Source organism: Scylla paramamosain, chromosome 24, assembly GCF_035594125.1.
Source record: "Scylla paramamosain isolate STU-SP2022 chromosome 24, ASM3559412v1, whole genome shotgun sequence".
Taxonomy (NCBI): domain Eukaryota; kingdom Metazoa; phylum Arthropoda; class Malacostraca; order Decapoda; family Portunidae; genus Scylla; species Scylla paramamosain.
In genome coordinates, this window is record NC_087174.1 from 3,480,001 (window position 1) to 3,500,000 (window position 20,000).

At 44.8% G+C, this 20,000-nt stretch overlaps 3 protein-coding genes across 9 annotated transcripts in view; all 3 read left to right on the top strand.

The window, feature by feature from the left end:
• The first annotated feature begins 278 nt into the window (after positions 1-278).
• On the top strand, positions 279-4,250 carry LOC135112585 (phenoloxidase-activating factor 2-like). Of its 4 annotated transcripts, none has more exons than XM_064027063.1 (7): positions 279-434; positions 1,589-1,956; positions 2,199-2,386; positions 2,655-2,797; positions 2,965-3,259; positions 3,399-3,602; positions 3,869-4,250. In XM_064027063.1, the coding sequence occupies exons 2-7, from the start codon at positions 1,596-1,598 to the stop codon at positions 4,040-4,042; spliced, it is 1,365 nt and encodes a 454-aa protein (XP_063883133.1). In that variant the 5' UTR covers positions 279-434; positions 1,589-1,595; the 3' UTR covers positions 4,043-4,250. The 4 variants fall into 4 exon arrangements, with proteins under 4 accessions (XP_063883133.1, XP_063883134.1, XP_063883135.1 ...); XM_064027064.1 differs by having other exon boundaries at positions 302-529; XM_064027065.1 differs by having other exon boundaries at positions 307-520.
• A 145-nt stretch (positions 4,251-4,395) lies between these two features.
• Positions 4,396-8,728, top strand: LOC135112586 (phenoloxidase-activating factor 2-like). Of its 4 annotated transcripts, none has more exons than XM_064027069.1 (6): positions 4,396-5,071; positions 6,702-6,809; positions 6,985-7,133; positions 7,325-7,619; positions 7,751-7,954; positions 8,200-8,728. In XM_064027069.1, the coding sequence occupies exons 2-6, from the start codon at positions 6,717-6,719 to the stop codon at positions 8,386-8,388; spliced, it is 930 nt and encodes a 309-aa protein (XP_063883139.1). In that variant the 5' UTR covers positions 4,396-5,071; positions 6,702-6,716; the 3' UTR covers positions 8,389-8,728. The 4 variants fall into 4 exon arrangements, with proteins under 4 accessions (XP_063883139.1, XP_063883137.1, XP_063883140.1 ...); XM_064027067.1 differs by having other exon boundaries at positions 6,710-6,809; XM_064027070.1 differs by having other exon boundaries at positions 4,396-5,013.
• Positions 8,729-10,193: 1,465 nt separating this feature from the next.
• The window catches only part of LOC135112589 (uncharacterized), a 49,931-nt gene continuing 40,124 nt past the window's right edge, over positions 10,194-20,000 (top strand). The window contains exon 1 of the mRNA XM_064027076.1: positions 10,194-10,669. The gene's annotated coding sequence lies outside the window, so the exon portion shown is untranslated. The remainder of the gene's footprint in view (positions 10,670-20,000) is intronic.

The window sequence follows — 20,000 nt, forward strand, 5'->3', positions numbered from 1 at the left end:
CAGTTAAATAAATATACAGGCATTACATCTTGGATAAATCAGATGAACACAGCTTTCCCTATCCTGGCATCTGTGCTCCGCCGCTCTCTCTCTCTCTCTCTCTCTCTCTCTCTCTCTCTCTCTCTCTCTCTCTCTCTCTCTCTCTCTCTCTCTCTCTCTCTCTCTCTCTCTCTCTCTCTCTCTCTCTCTCTCTCTCTCTCTCTCTCTCTCCAATTTATTCCCTGTGTGTTATGTTGTCAGGTGGCGCAGAGACATGCCGGCAACCTTACCTGTCTTATAAAGGCAAGGGGCGGGGAAGGAGTGGATGGGGGGATGTAAGCAAGGTGGAAGAACAGGTAGTTGTATTTTGCAGTCTGCCAGGGAAAGAGGTGTTCATTTCTCTTCTCCCTTCTTCCTTCGCCAGTTGAGCTCTCCTCATCCCCCTTCCTTCAGCAGTGAGTAGAGGTCGTTGCTCGGGCGAAGTGAAGTGAGGAAAGCACCAAGCCACGAAGAAAAGGACTTGGTGAAACTGTAGTGAAACGTTAGTGAGGTAATATTAAGGAAACTCTAACATGGTATAAGCCTGAGTGATGAAAACATAAAACTGTCATTTATTTTTTCCTGAAGATTAACACTTTTTTTATGTTGTCAAAATAGTTCACCACTTTTCGTTTTTTTTTTTTTCTCTCTCTCTCTCTCTTCTTCGTGCATTTCTTACACCCAGTCAGAGTATTCTCAATAGTACTTCCCTTCTGTTTGGCAAGTGTGGGTTTTCAGTCATGTCCTGGGCTGGTCAGGGAGTGTTGCGGGCTGTGGTTGGAGTGTTGCGAGGCGGGAGTGGCGGGACATCAGCTGCAGGTGGAAATGTTCGCCTGGATGGAAGATTTTGTGTGGATCTTGTATTAATCCGTGTGTGTGTCGGACTGAGCCTTGTGTGGCCGGGAGGGTAGCGGTGGTGGTGGTAGTTTTCTTCATCTCACCTGTGTTCCTCTGATAACATTTAAACCTCTTACCTTTACTCTTCTCCACATCACCATTCAATCGAACCTCCTCTCCTATCCTTTACTTTCCCTGTTCATCCTATCTTTTCTCTCTATTCCCTAAACCATTATTCTTCATCTTTTCCATCCTTCATCTTGCTCCCAGTTTCTTTCTTCTTACCCACCCCTTCCTCGTTTATTTCTACTTCTCCTGGTCGTCCTTCTAACAGAGCCAGTCCCCGTAATCTTGTCGTGATCCCACTTCATCCCCCTTCTTGATTCCTTCCCATCCTCTTATCAGCCACCTTCCACATTCCTAGACTCCTTTTCCATCGGTGTGTGTGGGAGCGGGTGGGTTCATGTATGAGTGTGGATGCAGGTGTAGGTAATACAAGAAAGAAATTTAAGAAAGAGAAAGGAATTGGTTCTCAAATAGAGTGGTGGATGAATGGAATGCACTCAATGATCAGGTTGTTAGTGCTGAATCATTAGGTAGCTTTCAAGCAAAATTAGACTAATTTATGGACGGTGATGACTGGTGAAAATAGGTAGGTAAATTTGATAGACCTGATAGCTTCTTGCAGCTTCTCTTATGTTCTTATGTTTTTTAAGAAAGCGTTTCCCGACAGGTCAAACATGTCAGCAGTAAGGAGACAGTGGCTGCTGCTTCTCTTGGTGGTGGTGGTGGAGATGACAGCCTTACCTCAGCTGGATTCCCCGGCTACCTCCATACCACAGATATCGCAGGAGAACCAGACGCAGCTAAGTATTGATAACAACATGCTCCTGTGCGTCTTATCCGCGGCTGTCGGCGAAGCCCAAAGCGGCTGTCCCACCTCTCCTGACTTCGCCGCGCTTCCACCCATAGACCCAACACCAGCCCCTATCCCCATTTCTCTTCCACCTGGCGAAGAAGTGACTGGCGACCACGACTTGCGTACTCCACCCTGCACGTGCGCCCCCCACTGGCAGTGCAGAGACGAAGAAGCGGGCACAGGTGAGACAGAGAGAGAGAGAGAGAGAGAGAGAGAGAGAGAGAGAGAGAGAGAGAGAGAGAGAGAGACTTCTGATTACAAACTACACTTCAAAAATAAACGAAGCATACATTTCATAACCTAGACACGTGAAAGACACACACACACACACACACACACACACACACACACACACACACACACACACACACACACACACACACACATACACACATATATAGCACCATGTTTACTCCTTTTGTAGAAGTGACTGGCGACTCCCTCACCTCCATCGTGCTGGACTTGCGAACCAACTTAGGATGCGGCGCCCCTGAGTTGGTGTGCTGCCATGACATAGACCCAACCGCCCCGCCACCCGTCAAGACTCCTGCCACCCTCTCCTGCGGCCAGAGGAACCTTTTGGGCGTCGGGAACACCTTCTTAGGTTTTGAGGTGGGTTCTTCTTTTTCCTTTTCCCCTCTTTCCTTTCTTCCTTGTTTCCTTCTTTTCTTCTTTCTTTTTTTTTACATTTTTTTTCCTTCATCCTTCCGTCCATCCTTCCTTTTTCTTTCGTTTTAATTCTCCTTCCCTCCATCCTTCCTTCCTTCATCACCTTATTTTACCGTCTTCTGCCTCCTTTATGCTTTTATTCATCCTCTCCTTTGCGTTCCTTTCCACCCCTCTCCCCCGCCGCGCCCTCAGCCTCTCTCCTTCACTGCAGGACCAGCAGACGCAGTTCGGTGAGTTTCCTTGGAGTGTCGTCGTCACCTCAGTTTCTCCTCGCAGCGATCTTAAGCCTCTCTTCTTCTCCGGAGGATCATTGGTGCATCCGCAGGTTGTCCTCTCTGCGGCCCACAATTTCAGGTAAGTCTGGAGAGAGAGAGAGAGAGAGAGAGAGAGAGAGAGAGAGAGAGGTTGGTGGGGGGCTACGCTGTTTACATTTTTTCTCTCTCTCTGTCTCTCTTATAGCAAAGTGTACAGATGAAGTCAAATGTAGTCTGTTTATTCATTGGTGTTGTTCTCTGTAACAGAAACCTCACCGCCGAAAAGATCTTGGTCCGCCTCGGCGACTGGAATTTGGAGACCAAGACGGAGCCAATCCCTTATCAGGAGATCGAGGTGGCCGAGCTGTTGATCCACCCTGGCTACAGCGGCGACCCTTACCACTACTACGACATCGTGGCGCTGGTGCTGAAGCAGCCAGCTGTCCTCGGCGCTACCGTCAACACCATCTGCCTGCCTGTCAACGACCAAGATTACCTGCCCGACAAGTGCATCGTGTCCGGCTGGGGCAAGAAGAATTTTAATTCGAAGAGGTTTGAGAGGGTGAGTCAGTGCCAGCATGAGGACGTAAGGGCGTGAGGGTGTGACTATGATGGGCAATATGGCATTCTGGGAAGTTGATACTGTTCCGTCTTGTAGCTAATTTGTGTGTGTGTGTGTGTGTGTGTGTGCGCGCGCGCAGGTGATGAAGGCCGTGGAGATGCCCCTGGTGCAGCACGACGTCTGCCAGGCGGCGCTGCAGGGGACGCGGCTGGGGCCAGGCTTCATCCTGCACGACTCCTTCCTGTGTGCTGGGGGACAGAAGGAAGGCCAGGACGCCTGTACGGGCGACGGCGGCTCCCCCTTGGCGTGTCCCCTGCGAAGCAACCCCTCCCGCTACATTCAGGTGAGGTGCGCCCCTCCGCGCATTGCGCTCTTCCTCCCCCTTACGTGTATCTGGCTTTTCTTGTAGTTCGCGGGCTCGTGTGTATATTTTTGTGTGATTCTTAGTATTTTATTGGATCTATTATATTTTTCTTTCGTGGAGCGACACACCATGTTTGCTGCCCCGCCTCGACCTCTTTTTTTTTAGGTGGAAAACTGTTTAAAGAAATCGTATCTTTAGAAAACTAAGTCTTTCAGTGGATCGAATCATTTCGTGTTTACTTGCAGGTGGGCGTGGTGGCGTGGGGCATCGAGTGTGGGCGCCTGGGACTGCCGGGAGTGTACTCAGACGTGTTTAAGGCGGGGCTGTGGCTAGACAAAATCCTCAGCGAAAGGTTTGGAACCTCGCGGGGAGACGAGGCGTCGAAGCCGGTGCTTGACATACGTTCGCCGATCGCCTGAACAGCCATCGCAAGGCGGAGACGCGTTGACGTGTGTTAGCCTTCTCCATCTCGCGCCCAGCTTGCCAAGGGTGTCGTGTGAAGTATACGAAGTATACGTAACTCGCCAGTCTTCACAAAGCGGTGTGTTTCAGTTTTCAGCGTCCCTCTGTCTACACAAGGGAGACTGAAGAAAAGGCCTATGGTAAGTAATAAACTGCAATACAAGCTATATGAATTTCAATGCTCCCTTTTCGCCTCGCCACTCTGTCAGTGTGACATCACGTGACGAGCGTGAAGGAGGTGGCCTCGTCCGTGGAATTACTCATCCTTTTGGTGCTAAAAAACACATTCCATTTTCTTCTTCTCTTGGAACTTTAGCAAGCTGACTCAGTTTCTGCTTCTTGTGGCGTGGAGTCATTTCTGGCACAGGAATCTCAAGTCCTTTACTATATATAAGGTCTTCCTTCAGAGCCATTTTGCCATCTAGCGGTCTTCTCTTATGCATTCTTTTGTCATCCTTCCTTTCGGTATTCCTTCGTACTCCTGCGCTTTTTTCGGTCACACCCAATTTAAGCGCCTTCCTCAGTCACACCCGTAACAAGCGTGTCATCTTTCCCTGCACCCATAAACCTTCTCTTAGGTCTTCCTCTCCTTCACCTGTCGCTTCCATCCACAGTATTTTCGAAGGCCACAGACATGACTGGCCGGGTTCTCGAAAGTGCTTCTCTTGTTAATAACGTAGAAATTTTGTTAATCTATCACTGGAACTAAAAAAAAAACATCCTTAAAGACCCGTGGAACTTCAACCAGAGCCATTGAATTGTAGCGGAGATACAACACTTTCAGAATATGGTACTCAATACGATGGCAACTCTGGGGGAAGGTCTTACGTATGCGAGGCTTCATAAAGCTTGTAGTAAGGGAGGAGTAGAGGTAATGTAGTGCTGGTGGCCATATCTACGTGTCTACCTTCCTTCCCTTACGCTGCAGGTGAGTTTCTGCTTCCTACGAGTCTACCTACGAGTCTACCTGCCTTCCTACGCTGCAGGTGAGTTTCTGCTTCCGTCAGTCTTGCTTGATCGCCTCGTGCCGCAAAGTGAAGTGTGAGAAAATAGTGAAAGTGTTGGGTGAGCGGAATAGACTCGGTAATCAAGGTTCCTACAAGTCAATTTCAGATAGTGTTAGCTGAACGGAATGGAATCAGTAATCAAGGTTCTTACGAGTCAGTTTCAAATAGTGTTGGATGAATTGAATGGACTCGGTAGTCAGCTTGTTTAATGCTCTTTGAATTATGAGCTTTAAAAGGTTAGACAAATTTATGAAGAGAAATGATAGATGGAAGTAGATAAGTAGATTTTTTTTTTTTTAATACAGGGACAGTCTTTTGTGCATATGAAGGTGATTTGTGATGAACTGTAAGGCAAGTGATTGAAAGATTGTGATGTGAATTTCTCTCTCTCTCTCTCTCTCTCTCTCTCTCTCTCTCTCTCTCTCTCTCTCTCTCTCTCTCTCTCTCTCTCTCTCTCGTGGTGACCTTCAAACTACAGTGGGAGATGCCTCTGCCTGACGTCACAATCTCCCATGATGCACCGCGGCCCTTGGCTTTGGTAGTGGCGGTGCGGGATTGGAGGATTCTGTCTGTTGGTGCTGTTTCTTTTGGTCCATCTTACTCTGAAGTGTGTGTGTGTGTGTGTGTGTGTGTGTGTGTGTGTGTGTGTGTGTGTGTGTGTGTGTGTGTGTGTGTGTGTGTGTGTGTAATGAAAACAGATGACAAAATCTTTCTGCTGTTATTCATCCTTTCCTCCCTCCTCCTCCTCCTTCTCCTCCTCCTCCTCCTCCTCCTCCTCCTTCTTCTGTTGCTGTCCTGTCTCTCCCCCTAATAGAGTACAATAGTTACCCAAACAGCCTAGTAAGGACCTCAGGATCTGTTGCTGTTTAGTCTTCCTTTCTTTTCCTTTGTATTCCTCCTCCTCCTCCTCCTCCTCCTCCTCCTTTGCATCAATATTAATCACCAGTCTCCTCGTGTCGCCCAGAAAACTAATCTTGTGGCTGGTGACTGTGTTCGGCTGTGGCTCTCTTGTTGGTGTTCATGTCGGCGGTACTGATGGTGCTGTGACGTCGCTGCGGTATCTGGGTATCGTCACCCTCTGTATTTTTTTCATTGTGATGCTCAGTTCATGCTCAGCTGGACACTCGGCTGTTTAAATCCGGTCTAAATTATGTGTTCTTATTTGTGTATTTATTTATTTATTTATTTATTTTTTATTTATTGTTGTGTTTATTCATTTTATTTTCTTATTTAATACTGCAAAAAAAAGTTTATTAGGAGGTACTGCTAGCTTTTATATTTATGCATCATTGTATTGAAGTGAAGCAAATATGTCGGATTTGGTTCGTAAAAAAAAAAAAATCCGAATCATGTTTTAAACAGAATGTAATACGTAAACTTATAAAATTCTGAAATTACTATTTACATGTATTTTTTGTAACTTTATTTTGAATTTAGATTAGAATGGTAATGTGTGTGTGTGTGTGTGTGTGTGTGTGTGTGTGTGTGTGTGTGTGTGTAGGTCTTACTAACAAGGTCTTTGGTACTCCTCCTTCTCCCCCTCCTCCTCCTCCTCCTCCTCCTCCTCCTCCTCCTCCTCCGAACTGGTGATACCTTCGTCCTTGTATAGCTGTATAGCCAGGAAATGTTGCTGCTACTGATGATGATGACAGCCTTCACTTCCTCCTGCGGCCAGAGGAACGTACCGGGCATGGGGAGCAGCTTCGAGGGCTTAGAGGTGAGGCTTTGTCCTTCTGTGCCTTCGTCAGGTGAATGGCGGGGCAGGGGGCTGCAGCACTTGATAACTTTTTTTACATTTTTTTAAGTAGGGATGGCACTGTTCACTTGTCAGCATCACGGTCTTATAATTTCTTCCTTCTATTTTGCAACTCGCCGCGTCTTGCCTCCTTCAGGAACAGCAGAGCCAGTATGGGGAGTTCCCGTGGACCGCCGTCGTGTTCACGGAGATTCTCGTGGAGGGCTTCGACTTCCAGATCTTCGCCGCCGGCGGGTCTTTAGTGCACAGACAGCTCGTGCTCACCGTGGCCCACGCTGTGAAGGAGTACGTATGGCGGGGCGTGGTGGAGAGGGAGTGGGTTTGTATGTAGTTCTGGTACTAATGGTGGTGGTGGTGGTGGTGGTAATTGTGAAATGAAAACCTGCATTCTTTATTTGCTTCTATTGGCAGTAATGTAACTCAGTCCCCCTCTGTGCCCCCTAATGCACCCTGCCATTCCTCCCGCGACACCCAAGCTACACCGCTGACAAGCTGAACGTTCGCCTCGGGGAGTGGAATTTGGAGACAGAGACCGAGGCGATCCCCCCTCAGGACCTGGGCGTGGCGGAGGTGCTGCTCCACCCTAACTACAGCGGCGCCCCCCATCATCACTACGACGTGGCCCTGCTGGTGCTGAAGCGGCCGGCAGTCCTCGGCACCACCGTCAACACCGCGTGCCTTCCAGCCGGCGAGGAGGACTACCTGCCTGACGGGTGCGTCGTGTCAGGCTGGGGCAAGAAGAAGTTTGAGGATTCCAGCAAGTTTCAGGAGGTGAGTCTGTGTTGGAGTGCGCCCTTGAGGGTGTGAGGTTATGACAGTGTGACAGTGTAAGGTGACTAATGTTCTAGGAAGCAGGTGTTCATTAAGGGAGTTAATGTGTGTGTACTCGTATGTGCGCACAGGTGATGAAGGCCGTGGAGATGCCCCTGGTGCAGCATCACGTCTGCCAGGCGGCGCTGCAGGGGACGCGGCTGGGGCCAGGCTTCATCCTGCACGACTCCTTCCTGTGTGCCGGAGGACAGAAAGAAGGCCAGGACGCCTGCACGGGCGACGGCGGCTCCCCCTTGGTGTGTCCCCTGCGAGGCGACCCCTCCCGCTACGTGCAGGTGAGGCGCGCCCTTCCACCCATCCGGGTTCTGGTGATTTATTGATAAGGCTCTCCGTCACTGAAAATATGCAAGGTAGAGAATGATTAATGGTTCAAACTGAGGACTAGTGCTTCTCAAGTTAAATTTAGTTAAATGTGCTTTTATACTGTGTGTGTGTGTGTGTGTGTGTGTGTGTGTGTGTGTGTGTGTGTGTGTGTGTGTTAAAAGAGCTATCACGTCTTACTCGTTTCTTTACCCGTCAGGTGGGCGTGGTGGCGATGGGCGTGGAGTGCGGACATCTGGGCATACCGGGTGTGTATGCCGATGTGCTCAAAGCTCGACCGTGGATCAACCAAGTCATCGCCACGAAATTTAGCGGCGAGAGCAAGGAAACAGAAGGCATCGCAAACATTCAGGGGCACTTGAGAAAACAAGGAAAGCATCTATCGTAGTAGTAGCTGTAGTAGTAGTAGTAGTAGTAGTAGTAGAAGTAGTAGTAGAAGTAGTAGTAGTAGTAGTAGTAGTGGTAGTAGTAATAGTAGTTGCATGCATAAGAACATAAGAACATAAGAAATAAGGGAAGCTGCAAGAAGCGACCAGGCTTACACGTGGCAGTCCCTTTATGAAATATACCTACCTATTTCCATCTATTATCCACATCCATATACCTGTCTAATCTTCATGTTTCAATATAAGCAATACATTTGATAGCAATGCACTACAACATGTACTAATACTGATGTGTACGGAAGACTAAATAGATAACCGTTCTTTATAAATTGTACCCTCTCATTTACCGTTTTCCTTCATCATATCTTTCCTCCCCATACACGCATTATAACAAACACACACACACACACACACACACACACACACACACACACTCCGAGCACCAGTATTCGAGCTATATTGGTGATGTTACAGGAGTCAAGGGGGAAACAGCTCGTGTGGATGAGACAAAGTGCCGTGTCTCTCATTAACCTATTCAGTGACTCTATGGATCACATTCTGCAACACATCTGCGCCGCACCTCCACTAAGTTCCAAAGGCTCTACTAATTGAAGTGACGCGGGTTTTTAATGGTGTTTTGTACATTACCAGGAAATATTCTCGAGATCTTTTATTTTTCCTAACGTGAGGGTATTGTGAGTTTCAGAGAGAGAGAGAGAGAGAGAGAGGTTATTGAAGGTAAATGACTTGGAAGAGAGAATGTGAAAAGAGGAAGACTGTGAAGGAAAGATGACAATAGGAAGATGATGAGAGGACAAGAAGGGAAGGGATAATGGTAAAGTAAATGAGAGAGAGAGAGAGAGAGAGAGAGAGAGAGAGAGAGAGAGAGAGAGAGAGAGAGAGAGAGAGAGAGAGAGAGGAATTTCAGACTTTATACTGTAACTAAACATGTATGGAGAGACGGAGGAAAGAATGGAGGAAAAAGAGGGTGGGAAGGAGGGAGGGAGGTAACGGGAGGATAGAGATGAATGGAGGAGGTAAAGGGGGGAGGGGAGGGAAACAGGGTGGAGTATGTGTCAAAGGTGAGAGAGAGAGAGAGAGAGAGAGAGAGAGAGAGAGAGAGAGAGAGAGAGAGAGAGAGAGAGAGAAATATCGTTACTTTTCATCGTTATTTTAATCATTTCTTGAATTACGTGATTTTATTTATTTTTTTACAGTCTCTCTCTCTCTCTCTCTCTCTCTCTCTCTCTCTCTCTCTCTCTCTCAAGTAATATATCTACCCACCTACCTACTTATATCTTAATAACTTTACTCGAGAGAGAGAGAGAGAGAGAGAGAGAGAGAGAGAGAGAGAGAGAGAGAGAGAGAGTCGTTGTTCTCACGACACTAAGGTTTACCTATTGAACCGGCTTGATCTATTCCTTCCCCCTTAACACCTTCCCTCCCCTCTCTCTCTCCCTCTCCCTCTCCCCCTCACCTGACTGCCCCCCCATCCTGACAGGTGATATGGGTTCGGGTTAATTGAAGTTGAGGAGAAAAAGTGAAGTTGATACGTTTGTCGATGTCGATTTTTTTGTGTTATTTAATACATAGCACGATTTCGTATTTCTCTCTCTCTCTCTCTCTCTCTCTCTCTCTCTCTCTCTCTCTCTCTCTCTCTCTCTCTCTCTCTCTCTCTCTCTCTCTCTCTCTCTCTTAGGCATGAATATACTGTAGTATGTATTTTAATTTCATCAATACATCACCAATTTTGAAAGTGAGCTGCCCAAGAGAGAGAGGGAGTGGAGCGGCGGGGTTCAGGAATGTAAACAATGCTTTTCCCGGATACTGATTGGTCGAAAGGGCGTGGCCTGGCTGCGGTGATATACTTTCCTGCGTTTTGATTGGCCGAGGCGGGGAACGTTGGCCGGCCTTCCCTAGTGACGTGACTCGCTGCCGTATTCTGTCTTCAGTGTGCACGTGACGGTGCTCGGAGGAGGAGGTGTATAGCGCGCTGCTCCACTACATGACTCGTAACTGGAAAACTGAAATATTATAAACTCAGCACCGGCAGACACGTGTAAAGTGATTCAGTGGTATTAGTAACTTACAAACGCTGGGATTTAACCTCGAAGTACTGAAGCGTCTAAGGATTTATTGATAATTGGGTAGTTAATTAAAAGACAGGTATCTGGTGTGAAGTGAGAAGGTTGTGTTGGGTGGTGTTGTGTGTGTGCTGCTTGTGATGCCCCGCGTGATGCTGTGACCGGTGCCGTGGAGTGCCTGGCCCCCCACGCCCCCCAGGTGAGGTGTGGCACTGTTATGGTGGTTGTGGTAGTAGTTGTAGTAGTAGTAGTAGTTGTTGTAATGGTTGTGGTGATGGTATTCAATGTGATGTATTAATTTTCCCCCCTCTCTCCTCATTCTCCACATCACCATTTCTTCCCCTTCCTCTCTCTGCCTATCACCTCCTTTTCTTCCTTTCCTTCCCTCTCACTAACTCTCTCATGCCCTCCAGTGCTGCATGGTTATTCAGTAATCCACTCACAAACAGTACTTCAAGTTCCCCCACAGTGTGTAAGATGAGTTTGGTTTTTCACGAGTTTTCATGATCCCAGTGATAGTTGAAGAGCACCTGGACCATCATCACCTGGGAATGGGAGGCAGTGGAGGAGAGGCCAGGTAAGGGAAGGTGTTTTTTGTAATGGTGATATTTGCTACTGTCTTCATTCATGGTGTTATATTTTTGCTTTTATTGTTTCTTCAAGTCATTTTTTTTTTATATTGTTATTTTGTTCCTCTCTTTCCTTCTTCCTTTCTTTCTTTGTGGAGGCGTTATAGATGTGATTATTGAAGTTATATGCAAGTGAATCATGAGTCATATGTGAGAAAAATGCTGAAAGAGGTGATGAGAGAGAGAGAGAGAAAGACGGTTCTTCTTAAGGCAATCATGGGAAAAATATTAATGTGGAAACTCTACGGAGGTAACTTGCTGATGCCTTCCTCCTCCTCCTCCTCCTCCTCCTCCTCCTCCTCCTCCTCCTCCTCCTCCTCCTTCTCCTCCTCTTCCAGTAATTTCAGTAACCTCAAACGTATTTTTTATGAAATTTATTATTCTTTTCCTTTTGTTTTTATTTCTTTCTTCGACCATTTTGCGGCTGTGTGTGTGTGTGTGTGTGTGTGTGTGTGTGTGTGTGTGTGTGTGTGTGTGTGTGTGTGTGTGTGTGTTTTGTCATCCTCTATTCCTGTTTACCTTCCACTTTCCTCCCTCTCTCCCCCTCTCAGTGTTTCTTCTTTCCCTCTTGAGAGAGAGAGAGAGAGAGAGAGAGAGAGAGAGAGAGAGAGAGAGAGAGAGAGAGAGAGAGAGAGAGAGAGAGAGAGAGAGAGAGAGAGAGGTGAACTTTGATCCCTATTAGGTACCGGTCGTGAGATGGCTGTCCCTACCTGCCCCTGTGTGTGTGTGTGTGTGTGTGAGAGAGAGAGAGAGAGAGAGAGAGAGAGAGAGAGAGAGAGAATTTATCCTCATCGTCATCCTTCTTTTCTTCATCTTACTATCTTTCTCGTAACCTTTTTCTCCCTCCTCCTCCTCCTCCTCCTCCTCCTCCTCCTCCTCCTCCTCCTCCTCCTCTCGTCACTCACAGTTTCCCTCTATTGTTACCTCCGACAAGGGAGAGCAAGAGGGAGGAGGAAAAAGTTAAGTGTCATGTGTACCTTCGTGTGTGTGTGTGTGTGTGTGTGTGTGTGTGTGTGTGTGTGTGTGTGTGCGTCCTGTGGCAGTAACTATTTTTTTTTCTTTTTTCTTTTTTTCATTTTTTTTCTTCTACTTACTAACATGTTTGGATTTCATTTCGATTATTTGGAATGATAATTATTTTTCTGGTGTGTTTTTGTTTTGCTTTGAATTTTCCATGCACTGTTTTCCATTTTCTTTGTTGTTGTTGTTTTCGTTGCGTTATGTCTTTCTGTCTGTCTGTCTGTATCTATGAAATGATCTATCTGTATATATGTCTGTCTATCCATGTATCTATCTATCTATTTCTCTTTCTCCACTTGTATATATACCTCTCTGTCTTTATCTTGTATGTATGGTGAAATGTATTGTGTGTGAGAGAGAGAGAGAGAGAGAGAGAGAGAGAGAGAGAGAGAGAGAGAGAGAGAGAGAGAGAGAGAAAAGCACACTCAACAATATTATAACATTCTGCACTGAAACGCCACAAATGAATATGTAAAAGTGAGGTTCTTAAAAATTTCTCTCCTTCTTTTTATATATTTTTTTCCTCCTCCACTCTGCTTGTCTGTTTCTCTTGCCTTGGAGTGACACTTTGAAGTTTCCCCTTATTTGCTTTGTGGGGAGGAAAGTGTGTTTGTCCTCCACTTAACTGTGTGTGTGTGTGTGTGTGTGTGTGTGTGTGTGTGTGTGTGTGTGTGTGTGTGTGTGTGTTGCATTGAGTTGGAGAAAGTGAAGGATGGAATAATACATACGTAGCGTGAGAAACTATTAATGCTCTCTCTCTCTCTCTCTCTCTCTCTCTCTCTCTCTCTCTCTCTCTCTCTCTCTCTCTCTCTCTCTCTCTCTCTCTCTTTTCTCTTCTTTTCTTTTTTTCTCGTCTTTTCTCTTCTCTTCTGATCTCTCCCTCTTCATTTTATATCTTCTTGTTCCCATGATACCATATGCATCCTCCTCCTCCTTCTCCTCCTCCTCCTCCTCCTCCTCCTCCTCCTCCTCCTCCTCCTCCTCAAAGCGGCCTTCTGTCTGGAGGTCAATCAGATGACCTGTGAAGGGCAGCCGTCCATCATATCCTTATCATTTCTTCCTCCTCCTCCTCCTCCTCCTCCTCCTCCTCCTCCTCCTCCTCCTCCTCCTCCTCCTCCTCCAACCACCGTCACCACACCCTATCATTCCCTTCCTTCTCTCTTCTCTCACTCTCATTCCTCCTCTCCTCTCCTCCCCTCTCCACATTTTTCTTCCTCTCTCCTCTCCCTCTTTCTATTCTAGGCCTATTCTTCTTCCTCTTCCTCTTCCCTTCCCTTTCCAGATCGCTGCTCTCTCCCTCCCTCCCTCCCTCTCACTTTTTTTTGTTTTTCTTAAGTGAGAGTTGATAAGATATATGAAAAAGGTTAGGTTACGTTGTTTTATTAAAGGTGTGTTGTGTTTTTATTTGTAGTATATGTCTACTACTACTACTACTACTACTACTACTACTACTACTACTACTACTACTACTACTACTACTACTACTACTGCTATATTCGAGGATGGTGTTAATATCTCAGTCTGTCATGAATAAAATGCTCATAGAAAATGTAGATTATTATTATTTTTATTATTATTTGTTTATTTATTTATTTATAACTTTCATTTTCATGCAAAGTATGCTTAATTTTTGTATTTTCTTTTCTTATTACATTCTTACTGATATAGATTTGTTGTTGTTGTTGTTGTTGTTGTTGTTGATGTGAGAGGAAAATGAAAGTTATGATGAGTAATGTCCTCTCTCTCTCTCTCTCTCTCTCTCTCTCTCTCTCTCTCTCTCTCTCTCTCTCTCTCTCTCTCTCTCTCTCTCTCTCTCTCTCATTGAGATAAGAGATTATGCTTAACGACCACTCTTTGTTTGTCTGTCTTTTGTCTGCTTATCTCTCTCTCTCTCTCTCTCTCTCTCTCTCTCTCTCTCTCTCTCTCTCTCTCTCTCTCTCTCTCTCTCTCTCTCTCTCTCTCTCTCTCTCTTAACTTGCTTTAGAGAGAGAGAGAGAGAGAGACAGACACAGAGAGAGAGAGAGAGAGAGAGAGACAGTAGGATAAGATGGTAGGGAAGTGGAGAGGCACGAGGAAAGGTTAAAATTTGAGGGAACTTAGAGAGTAAAGTGAGTGGGGACTGGTGTGAAGGGGCAGAGAGAAATGGAAGGGGAGGGGGAAGAAAAATGGCAAAGGGGGAGGGAAGAGAACAGGTAAAAGGGAAAAAATGTACCTGTGAAAGGCTCATTTACCTGCGGGACTGAACAGGTAATGAGCCTGAGTGACGGCAGGTGACCAGAGAGAGAGAGAGAGAGAGAGAGAGAGAGAGAGAGAGAGAGAGAGAGAGAGAGAGAGCTAGAGAGATTTTGGTTACATGGTAATTACTGTAAAAATGATAAGATGTATTTAGTATTAATAGTAGTAGCAATAGTAGTAGTAGTAGTAGTAGTAGTAGCAGTAGTAACAGTAGTAACAGTAGTAGTAGTAGCAGCAGCAGTAGCAAATACCGAAATTCCTCTCTCTCTCTCTCTCTCTCTCTCTCTCTCTCTCTCTCTCTCTCTCTCTCTCTCTCTCTCTCTCTCTCTCTCTCTCTCTCTCTCTCTCTCTCTCCATTCCTTCCTTCCTCGTTCCTTCCCTGTTTATCGTAGTTCTTTACCGCGCTCCTCCCTCCCTCCCTCCCTACCTCCCTCCCTCCCTCCCTCCCTCCCTCCCTCCCTCCCTCCATTAATTCCCGGGTGCATGCCAGGCTTAATGGTCGCTAATGGTCCCCGCCCCTTGCATCTTAATGGAGAGTGGGAAGGGGAGGGGAAGGGGAAAGGTTTGAATAATTGTTTAGACTCGTAATGTGATTTTCTTTGCCACTAAATCCAGGTGATAATTGTGAGTTTTATCTTGTTTGTTTATTTATTTGTTTGTTTGTTTGTTTGTTTGTGTGATCGTGTTTTATTTTGTTTCGTTTAATTTGCTAAGGATGGATTTTTTTACTTTTTTTCTTATTTTGTGTTTTTTTCTGATAGGTTTGATTTGTTACAACTTTCTTTTTCTCTTTTTTTCTTTCTCGTCTCTTTGTGGTTTAGATTGAAGATTTATTTACTTTTTTTCTCTATTTAGTGATTTTTTCCTTGAGTTGTGATTTCTTGTAACTCTCTCCCTCCCTCTCTCTCTCTCTCTCTCTCTCTCTCTCTCTCTCTCTCTCTCTCTCTCTCTCTCTCTCTCTCTCTCTCTCTCTCTCTCTCTCTCTCTCTCTCTCTCTCTCTCTCTCTCTCTCTCTCTCTCTCTCTCTTGGGAATCAGTCTCAACTACTCCTGTTTTCAATTCTTTCCCTGGTGTAGTAAACAAACCCGTTCCTTTGTAGCAAGCACGGGGCCCCTTCCTTCCTTCCTTCCTTCCTTCCTTCCTTCCTTCCTTCCCTCCTTTTACCCTTCCACGGTGATACAATGCAACCTTCCTTCCTGCCATTCTTCCCTCGCCTCACTCCATTCTGTTCCCGCTGCATACATGGCGTTCACCCGCTCCTAGGAATGGTGTCAGAACGTGTTGTGATTGACGTGTTTATAGAGTAGAAGTTAATGCGGTTAGTGAAGTTTTTTTTGTGGTAATCTTTTCATTGATAATCGTTACGTGTTTTCATGATTACCTCTTTTTTTTTATTTATTTATTTTTTTTTGTAGACCTATGTATAAGAATCGGATATTTTTTTGTTTATTTATTTATTTATTTTTATTTTTTGGGTTAACTTTCAGCGCTAAATATTTTCTTTTTATAATCACTATTTTTGTCGAAGCCCATACAGGAAATTCATGATGAGTTTTGTGGGAAAATATTGAAAGAAAAAAAAAAAAGACATGACTCCTTCACTAACACAGTCTCTTTCCGTCTCTACTTCGGATTCCATTAATAGATTCAAGACACTTCCCCGGAGACTGGCACCTTCAGAGGGCCCTTTCTCAGCTTTTTTTTATTTTTACTTTTTTATTACGCAAAACACTGTTGAAAACCTCAATATTTTCCACTAGAACATAAAACCCTTTGGACTCTGAACAGAATTATTTTAAATCCTATAGAAACCATGTCAGATTACCGTGAATATTTTTTTTTACCGCTGAGAACACCGCTGAGAACACATTACGAAAACTGACGAAAACCCCAATTATATATTTCCGTTAGAACCTAAAAAAAAAAAAAAAAAAAAAAAAAACTTGGACTCAGCATTATTTTCAAAGGCCACAAAAATTATTAATCAGATTACCATACATATTTTTAACCACTGAAAATGTTGATGACTCCTGCAACAAACACTGGAATTACGAAAACTTATGAAAACCTTAATTATCTCCACAAGAACCTGTTGAGGGTAATGAAGACGAGGGAATTATAACACTGAGGCTTTTGGTAATACAGAAAATACAGAACCTTTTTATGTCCCCCCCCATTGCTCCGCCATTTTGCCTGCCTTCATTCTGGGCCTGATAAGCTTTGGCAGTGATGATTTGTCTTGAGAGAGAGAGAGAGAGAGAGAGAGCGAGAGAGAGAGAGAGAGAGAGAGAGAGAGAGAGAGAGATAGGCCTAGGCAGGTTACGAGGATATGCAATTTACGTGTTTCTTTTTTTTATGGTGGTGGTAGGACTCTCTCTCTCTCTCTCTCTCTCTCTCTCTCTCTCTCTCTCTCTCTCTCTCTCTCTCTCTCTCTCTCTCTCTCTCTCTCTCTCTCTTCGTTATAGCCATTCTTTCCTTATACCTTCTTTTCCCCTTCCTTTCTTCCTTCTTTCCTTCTTCCTTATTATCTTTCTTTCCTTTCTTTCGTATTTATTCTTCGTCTCTTCACTCCTCTCCTTCCTTCCCCTCTTTTTTCTACTCCAAATTCCATCTCCCTTGTTTTCTCTCATTTCTCTCCTCACTGTTTTTCCCTGTACTCCCTTCCCTCCCCTCTCCCACTCATTCCCTCCTCTTCCCTCCCTTTCCCTCCCCATTCCCTTCTTTCTCCCCATTTCCTCCCCTTCCCTTCCCTCCTTTCCCCTTCCCTTCACTATCTTTCTCCCCCCATCCCTCCCAGCCTCCTCCTTCACTCCCCTTCCCTTCTCTCCCCTCCCCTCCCTTCCCTTCCCTTAACTGACGGCTCCCACTCCCTCCCCCTTCGCTCCCCTTCCCTCCCCCTCCCAGCCATCAGCCTGCGCGCTTCCTAACAGGCTGTGTTGAGGGATCTGGGGTTATCTCGCCCTAATTAGCCAACACAATGAGGAATAATTAGGGATAAGAAGCCGCCGCTGGACCCCACAAGGCAGAGGAGGAGGAGGAGGAGGAGGAGGAGGAGGAGGCTAAACTAGGAAAAAGGGGAGAGCAGGAGGGAGAAGATGGGGTGATGGGCCTACTTCTCTCTCTCTCTCTCTCTCTCTCTCTCTCTCTCTCTCTCTCTCTCTCTCTCTCTCTCTCTCCCATTACCTTAAAAGCAGGACAAGAGAAGGAGATAGGAAGACTGGCTGGTTATTCTCCTTTTTAATGTATATATATTGTTTTTTTTATCTAAGGAGTTGTGTGGAAGTGTTTCTCTCTCTCTCTCTCTCTCTCTCTCTCTCTCTCTCTCTCTCTCTCTCTCTCTCTCTCTCTCTCTCTCTCTCTAGTCCTCAGGTTGCTCCATTGATTACAGTAATTAGGTAATGGCCATCGTTTGTCTCCTCCTCCTCCTCCTCCTCCTCCTCCTCCTCCTCCTCCTCCTCCTCCTCCTCCTCCTCCTCCTCCTCCTCCTCCTCCTCCAGGTAACAGGCGCGATTGTAGCCGACAGTAAAATTCCTCTTTCTCACATCCCCAGAGAGAGACCCCAGAGAGAGAGAGAGAGAGAGAGAGAGAGAGGGGGGGTTCCTACTAGAGAGAGAGAGGGGGGTTCCAGTACGACACAGAACGACCCTTCCAAAAATAGTAGCTAATGGTTGAATTGCCCTTTTTTGGCAGCCAGTCTCAAGGAACCTGTTTGTGGGTTTCCTTATTTTCATTTTTATCTTTATTGGTCGTAAGGAATTTCTGGAAACGTGTGTGTGTGTGTGTGTGTGTGTGTGTGTGTGTGTGTGTGTGTGTGTGTGTGTGTGTAGAGTCACGTTTTATCTGTTTCGTCATTATTTTTCTATACATTCTCTCTCTCTCTCTCTCTCTCTCTCTCTCTCTCTCTCTCTCTCTCTCTCTCTCTCTCTCTCTCTCTCTCTCTCTCTCTCTCTCTCTCTCTCTCTCTCCACATGTTATTCATCGTTCATTAATATTTTTCTTCTCAATTTTTTTTATACGTCTGGAAGGTTAATCTAGTTAGTGGCGAAGGGAAGGGGAGGGAAGGGAGGAGAATTGACGGGCTGGAGGTAATGGGAGAAAAGAGAGAGGGGAAAAAAAATCAATTAAAACGTTCCAGCAAGTCACTGAAGTTATTGAGGGCACGATCTGGTGGTGATGGTGGTGATGGTGGTGATGGTGATGGTGATGGTGGTGGTGATGGTGCTAGTGATAAACATTCTTTCATTATTTTGTATTACCGTTAACGTGAGTGTTTTGTATATCAAGGAATTAACTTTGAATTACGTAATATTTTAAAGATTGGCACATAGGAAAAATAAGACAGGGTGTAAGAATATTAGCTTAGATTGGAGTTAGATTAGGTTAAGTTAAGAGAAAGTTAGGTTAGGTTAGGTTAGGTTAAGTTAAGTTAAGAGAAAGTTAGGTTAGGTTAGGTTAGGTTAAGCTAGGTTAGGTTAGGTTAGGTTAAGTTAGGTTAGGTTAGGTTAAGTTAGGTTAGGTTAAGTTAGGTTAGGTTAGGTTAGGTTAAGTTAGGTTAGGTTAAGTTAGGTTAGGTTAAGTTAGGTTAGGTTAGGTTAAGTTAGGTTAGGTTAGGTTAAGTTAGGTTAGGTTAAGTTAGGTTAGGTTAGGTTAAGTTAGGTTAGGTTAGGTTAAGTTAGGTTAGGTTAGGTTAGGTTAGGTTAAGTTAGGTTAGGTTAGGTTAAGTTACTTGCAAATGGATTGTGTTTATATATAATTGGTTAGGTTAGGTTAGGTTAAGTTATTTGCAAATGAGTTAGATCTATATGTAATTGTTAGGTTAGGTTAGATTACTTGCAAATGAGTTAGGTTTATATGTAATTGTTTCACGTCACTGTAACGTTAACTGTTAGACAGACGAAAGGGAAAAAAAAAGTCATTCACAATCACAAACCAGATTTATAAAGATAATTATAACAGTACCTTAATTACCATTAGTAGCAATAATAGTAGTGGTAGTAGTAGTAGTAGTAGTAGTAGTAGTAGTAGTAGTAGTAGTAGTAAAAGTACATGTAGCTATAATGATGACGTTAATATAATGAATAGTAATAATAACAATAATAATGATAATGATAAGAATAGTAATGATAACAAATAAGAACTCAACAATAACAAAAAAGAAAAAAAAAACATAAAAACCGTCAAAAAAAATATTATAACACCTGTTTTTCATTTTGTAGGTCAAGTGACAGCAAAATTTCTCTCATCAGGGTAACCTTCACCCACCGCGAGGAACAATTTATCATTAGGTTACAACAAAAGAACAATGGAAAGGGAGGGGAAGGAGAGCGAGAGGGGCGGAAAGGAGAAGGAGTGATAGAGTGACGGGAGGGAAAGATGGGTAAGGATGGAGAAAGATTAGGAGGAAAAAAACAAAATAAAACAGGGACGGGATGAGAGATTGAGAGAAAAAAAAGGATAGGAAGGAGGAGGTTGAGTTTAAATAGAGAGGGAATTGTATAGTGGGGGAAAAGTAGGAATAGAAAAGGAGGAAATTAAGTTTAAACAAGGAGGGGATAAAATTTTGAGGGAAAAGTAAGGATAGAAAAGGGAAAGGAGAAGTTTAAGGGTTTTTGTAAGGGAAAAACGGCATAAGTGACTTTTTATGGG